At 35.7% G+C, this 7,500-nt stretch overlaps 1 protein-coding gene across 1 annotated transcript in view; it reads right to left on the bottom strand.

Annotated features, from left to right (window-relative positions):
- Nucleotides 1–7,500, bottom strand: part of LOC137622706 (protein tincar-like) — a 49,858-nt gene that overhangs the window by 4,427 nt on the left and 37,931 nt on the right. Inside the window, exon 2 of the mRNA XM_068353298.1 lies at nucleotides 819–1,123. Coding sequence (XP_068209399.1) covers nucleotides 819–1,123 — 305 coding nt within the window. The remainder of the gene's footprint in view (nucleotides 1–818; nucleotides 1,124–7,500) is intronic.

The following is a 7,500-nucleotide window of genomic DNA, read 5'->3' on the forward strand; positions in this document are numbered from 1 at the left end:
TCTCCCCTCCCCCAAATAAATACTTAATCGAATTGGATGTCTTTTAAGAATATTCCCACCATCTTCATAAACACCTAGAAATGATTTAACCTTAACCTACATTTCCTCCCCCCATTTAAATAACCCCCTCAACCACACCCCCCTCAAACCCCCTCCCAACCCTAAACTGCATAGATTTCCCCCTCCACCTCCAGCTAAGTAACCCCCTAAAACACCTCTCTCGAACCCTTTCCTTCACTAAAGTTTAGATTTCCCCCTCCCCTCCATCTAAATAGCCCCCTAAATCCCTTCCCTCCCTAAATTGCATAGATTTCCCCCTCCCCTCCACCTAAATAACCCCCTTAAACCACCTCCCTCCCTAAAATTTATAATTTCCTCCTCCCCTCCATGTAAATATTCCCCTAAAACACACCCTCCCTCCCCTAAACTGCATAGATTTCCCCTCCCACTCCCTCTAAATAACCCCCCTTGAACCCCCTCCCTCCCTAAAATTCATAATTACCACCCCCTCCCCTCCATGTAAATAAACCCCTAAAACCCTCCTAGCCTAAAACAACCCCCTCCTGTCCTAAACTGCATAGATTTCACCTCCCACTCCCTTTAAATAACCCCCTTAAACCCCCTCCCTCCCTGGAATTTATAATTTCCCCCTACCCTCCTGTAAATAACCCCCTAAAACAACCCTACCCTCCCTAAACTGCAAAGATTTCCCTCTCCCCAACCCCCTAAAACAAGACAACTTCAACCCCCCCCCCCCCCGTTCCTCCCCAAACAGCATGGACTTCCTCCGACGGACTTCCAGCTCATCGCCAACCCACCTTCGGGCCACGGAAGCGACGCGTACAGGATGAACCTCTTGACTCCGTTGAAGACGAGGTATCCCATGAAGCCGAGGGTGACCAGGCAGTACCACAAGGACCAGACGCTGTTCAGGTGGTACTGCGAACAGCATCTCCTCCCGTTCTGCTTGTGGTGGTGGCCGGGTCTTCGGCCCTTCTGCTGGCTTCCGCTGCTGATGGAGGAAGGGGTGCGTTTGACGCGCGAAGACGAGGTCGTGGTCGATTTGGAGTGGTCGGACGAGGTGTTTGGCATGTTGGCTCGGGACATTGTTTGGTACAGGAATCTGGAAAAAAGAGGAGAAATTAATTTAATTATGGAAAATTGAAATAGGAATTAATTAATATAAATATCTGTTTCTTTTATCTATTAATGCACACAATATTGATATATTATATATATATATATATATATATATATATATATATATATATACATTTTATCTTTCCTGTCACGCTCAGAGGGAAAGGAAATAGTCATACCCTGATAAGAAGGGCTACCCCGGGAGATACACTCGGAAACCACACTCTGCCACAAATTGCCGAACCACCGGGTTGTAGTTAATTAAGGAGGAAAGGGTAGGGAAGGGTTACATACACTATTATTATTATTATCATAAGTTGCAGTAAAATCCCAAATGATTGTGAACACTTTGCAGAATTGGCTCTGGGGAGAAAACCTTCTCAGGTTTAGGAAGATTACCACAGGCGACCTTAACCCGAACATGACCCTCGTGACTGGCTGGCTTCCGTTCTGGAGAGAGAGAGAGAGAGAGAGAGAGAGAGAGAGAGAGAGAGAGAGAGAGAGAGAGAGAGAGAGAGAGGAGAGATGGTTTTTTCCCGTCAAGTTAAATTTCATCTCTTAACCACCGGAAACTGCAAAGGTACAGGTAATATTAAGATCTGCGTTATGTCGTCCGTCGAATTACCTTCCTCTTTGTTATTATAATTCTCTCTCTCTCTCTCTCTCTCTCTCTCTTTCTCTCTCTCTCTCTCTCTCTCTCTCTCTCTCTCTCTCTCTCTCTCAGACCCAAAGGATGATAAACTCTCGAGCGAGAATTACTTATTTAATTTCACAAAGGGAGAAGACGCAATACCATGTCATTCTACCTTCTTGACTACACCCCAAGCAGTCTATTAACTACCAGGTACTAACTATCTACAAATGTCAGGTGTGTGTGTGTGTGTGTGTGTGTGTGTGGTGTGTAAATATCATTAACAGAACACCAGTAACGTTATGAAATTATTATCATTATTTTTATTATTGTTATTATTATTAATACTATTATTATTATTATTATTGTTATTATTATTATTACTATTATTGTTACTATTATTGTTAATATCATTATTATTATTATCATTTTTGTTATCATTATTATTATTATTATTGTTAGAATTATCATTATTATTATTATTATTAACTATTACGATTATTATTATTATTATCATTATGAAATCCGCAGTTACAGTATTAGAGCTATTGCAAGACGTATAACTACTCAGTCTCTCTCTCTCTTTCCCTCGGGTAGGTGGGGAGAGAGGGAGTAGTCTTACACTGGTGAGAGGGATTGTAGTTAGGTATGGGGAAGGGGTGGGAAGGGTTGAATCTGTGTTTGTGCGTGCGTGAGTGTGTTTGCATATCTACCTAAATAATAATAATAATAATAATAATAATAATAATAATACCGGGCATAATTCATAACCAATAATTATATTATGAAACCAGTAATTATGAGCAATATGATAAATGTTATAATCAAATACGATAATAATAACAATAATGAAAAATAACAAAAACAACAATAAAGAATAAGTTTTTAATAAAAAAATTATCATAATAGAAAAATTAAATATATAAATAAAAACAAATTTCAATAAAAATAATCCATAGAAAGTATTCAATGAATAAAATTCCAATAGAAAAATAAAAGAAAATAAAAACAAATATAAATTCAAATAAATAATTCATAAATAAATAAAAAAACTCCATAGAAAATATTCATATGAATAAAATTCCAATAAAAAATCAAAGAAAATAAAAGAAATCAATCGAGACATCAAAGAAAATAAAAAAAATAAATCCATATAGAAAAATCCATAAAGGAATAAATAAAAAACAATAAAAAAAATCAATAGAAATAATTTTTTAAAAATCCCGATCGAAAAATCCATAAAGAAATAATAAAAAAAACTATAAAAAAAATTAATAAATAAAATAGATTAAAAAAATCCCAATTTAAAAATCCATAAAGAAATAATCCAACACGAAGCCACTGGAAACCCGACTAATCAGGATTAACAACCAGAGAAGCGATACGCATAAAGCGCACGCGCAAGAACGATCATGTTGCAAGCCTTGCATAATGAAGGAGCATCCTCTCTCTCTCTCTCTCTCTCTCTCTCTCCTCTCTCTCTCTCTCTCTCTCTCTCTCTCTCTTTTCTACCTCCAACTGCTATTTTCTCTCTCTCTCTCTCTCTCTCTCTCTCTCTCTCTCTCTCTCTCTCTCTCTCTCTCTTCTACCTCCAACTGCTATTCTCTCTCTCTCTCTCTCTCTCTCTCTCTCTCTCTCTCTCTCTCTCTCTCTCTCTCTAGCATGGTTCACTAATACATTCCTTTATAATAAATCGTATTTCATATGGAAATATAAAAATAGCTTTCTCGGGTTTTCCTATATGCGGTTATACAACAGCAACAACAACAACAACAAAAATAACAAAACCGTTTCTAGGCCACTATAGGACAAAGGCCTCAGATATGACCTTATGCATGTCTGGGGTTTGGCCAGTTCTTCACTACTATCCCCAGGTCAGAGAGCGACCCTTATCAATAATCTCCCTTATATAATAAAGAGAAGTGTCTGGCTATATATATATATAATATATATATATATATATATATATATATATATATATACATACATACATATATATACATATATAAATATATATAAACATATTTATATATATATACATACATACATATATATATACACATATATATATATATATATATATATATATATATATATATTTATATGTGTATGTATATGTATACATACATATATATATATACATATATAAACATATATAAACATATATATATAAAGATACATATATATATACATATATATATATATATATATATACATATACATATATATGCTGAATATGTATATATACACATAAATATACATAGGCTATATATATATATATAATATATATATATATATATATATATATATATATATATATATATATACATATATACATATCATTCCGGTCACATCTAGCTCTCCCCGTCCCTCGGGTGGGGTGAGATGAAATAGTCATACCCTGGTGAGAGGGGGTTGCGTATCCACATTTGTGCATATCTATCTAAATATTTCACTCTTGACGGGTCGCGTACACTAGTTAAATACTTACTTTCACTACATTTTCTCTATCATAATTCTCATCTTATCCAACGTCCAACAACCCACGGGTCTTTGATAAACATCGGAATATGTCAGAAAATGAGATGACAAACTTTATCGATTAATAACCTCACGAGGGGACAAACCCCCCTTTGGGAAAACACACACGCGGTTAGTTTGTCAAAATAAACACGCCACGGATGTAAAAACACGTTAGGGGCTGACAAGGAAATTTCTTTTTGTAAGGAAAAATGCTGAAGAGATTAAACTTTCAGGTAATAATAATAATAATAATAATAATAATAATAATAATAATAATAATTCACAAAGTTATAACTTTTACTCTTCCTCCTCCATTATTATTATTATTATTATTATTATTATTTATCATTATTATTATTATCGTCATCATTATTATCATTATTATTATTATTATTATTATTATTATTATTATTATTATTATTATTATCACCATAATCATTATTATTATTATCATTATTATCATTATCATCACAACATTCATAACCACACGAAATCAGACCATCATCATTATCATCAAACCATCTCTCATGAAATCTGACCACCCGTCCAATAGGCCTAAACGAAAAAAAAAGAAAGTCGAAAACATAATCCACAGCCTATCAAATCAGCCACAGCTGCTCTATAGGCATTCGTACCTATAAGCCTATAGAAAAGGAAGCTTTTCCTACTCCCATAGGCCTACCAGGACACGTAGGAACTTTAAAAACAGAGGGCAGAAGTAGGCCAGGCAGCAGCTGCTCGAACTAAATCCTGTGACAGAAGGCGATATTTGATAACACCTGCGGTCAGGTTTGAGACCTGGCCAAGGAAGCAGGTGTCCAGATGTGAAAGTTGAAGGGGTGGTGATGTCAAATAATTATACGACAGTGACAATTAATAGTGGTGGTGATTGTAATAATACGGTATTAACAATTATGGTAATATTGATCATGGTTGTAATAATACGATAATGAATACAATGATAATTAGTATTGGTATTAATTGTAATAATACGATCACAATAATAAATATTGCTAAAAATTGTAATATGATAATAAAAATTACGGTAATATTGATAATGATTGTAATACGATAATAACAATTAATATTGGTAGTGATTCTAATAATAACGGTATTAACAATTATGGTAATATTGATCATGATTGTAATGATACGATAATAATCAATACTGATAATGATAGTAATAGTACGATAATAACAATTAATATTGGTAAGACTAGAAATAAGAGCACCAAAGATATTACACACATCAAACAAATTAAAGATCAAGATGGTGTAGTACTTAGAAAGGAGGAAGACATTGTAAAGAGATGGAAAAGAATATTTTGAACAGCTGTTAAATGAAGAAAATGATAGATTACTAAGAGAGGATGGACAGGCGAACTTTGGCATGGTAATAAGTTTCTCTAGGCAAGAGGTAATAAATGCACTGAGGAAGATGAAGAATGGGAAGGCAACTGGGCCAGACATGATTCCTGTGGAGGCATGGAAAGCATTAGGAGATGAAGGAGTAGATATACTGTATGACCTCATGATAAAGATTTTTGAGCAGGAAAAGATACCAAATGAGTGGCGAGGGAGTATATTGATCCCAATCTTCAAAGGGAAAGGTGATGTCCAAGAGTGTGGGAATTACAGAGGTATTAAATTGATGTCCCACACTTTGAAGATACTGGAAAGGATGATAGATACCAGACTAAGAGAAGAAGTAGAAATAGGTAAAGAGCAGATGGGATTCATGAAGGGTAGGGGAACAACAGATGGGGTGTTTTGTCTGAGGCAACTAATGGAGAAATTCCGGGAAAAGCGAAGAGACCTGCATGTGGTATTCATTGACCTTGAAAAGGCTTATGACCGAGTCCCAAGACAAGAGGTGTGGAGGAGTCTGAGGGAGAGGAGGGTGCCAGAGAAGTACGTTCGACTGATACAAGAGATGTACCGTAATGTATTTACCAGAGTGAGGAGCAGTACTGGGGAGACAGAGGGGTTTGAGGTGAGAGTAGGATTACACCAAGGGTCGGCTCTGAGCCCATTTATCTTTAACATAGTGATGGACGTTTTAATAGAAGTAGTAAGGGAGGCAGAGTACCATGGAAACATATTGTATGCAGATGATATTGTTCTGTGTGCAGAGAGCAGGGAAGATCTGGAAATGAAATTGGAAAGATGGAGGCAAGTACTGGAGGACAGAGGAATGAGAATAAGTAGATCTAAGACAGAATATATGTGTACCACCAGTGAGGGGATGATAGAGAAAGTATTCATCTTAGGGGGAGAACAGATAAAGAGAGTTGATAAGTTTAAGTATTTGGGATCATTTGTTAATGCTGGAGGAGGTATGGAAGATGAAGTTAAACATCGGGTACAGGCAGGCTGGAACAACTGGAGAGCAGCCTCAGGAGTTCTTTGCGACAAAAGAATACCACTGAGATTGAAAGGAAAATTTCATAAGACAGTGGTAAGAACAGCAATGCTGTATGGAACAGAAACAGCAAGCATGAGGAAGACAGAGGAGAAGAAGATGGATGTGGCAGAAATGAGAATGCTTAGGTGGATGTCTGGGGTGACAAGAGAGGATCGGATAAGAAATGACTACATAAGGGGGTCGACAAAGGTGGTGGAAATATCAAAGAAAGTGCAGGAAGGGAGGCTGAGATGGTATGGACACCTGATGAGGAGAGATGAGGACCACGTTGGGAGACATACTATGGAGATGGAGGTTCAAGGAAGAAGAAGAAGAGGGAGACCAAGAAAGAGATGGAGGGACTGTGTCAGAGGAGACTTACAGGAGAAAGGGATTGATGAGGCAGAAGCGCAGAATAGAAAAAGATGGAAACGGCTCATCCGCAACGGCGACCCCATATAAAAATGGGAACCAGCTGGGAAGAAGAAGATTGGTAGTGATTGTAATAATATGATAACAATTAATATTGATGATTGTAATAATACGATATTAACAATTATGGCAATATTGATAATGATTGTAATGATACGATAATCAATACGATAATAATTATTATTGATGATGATAATATGATAACAACAATTAATATTGATAATGATTGTAATAGTACGATAATAATTAATATTGATAATTATTGTAATAGTACGATAATAATTAATATTGATAATGATTGCAATAATCAATACGATAATAATTAATATCAATACTGGTTGTAATAGTACGATATTAACAATTATATTGA

Source organism: Palaemon carinicauda, chromosome 29 (genome assembly GCF_036898095.1).
Source record: "Palaemon carinicauda isolate YSFRI2023 chromosome 29, ASM3689809v2, whole genome shotgun sequence".
Taxonomy (NCBI): Eukaryota; Metazoa; Arthropoda; class Malacostraca; order Decapoda; family Palaemonidae; genus Palaemon; species Palaemon carinicauda.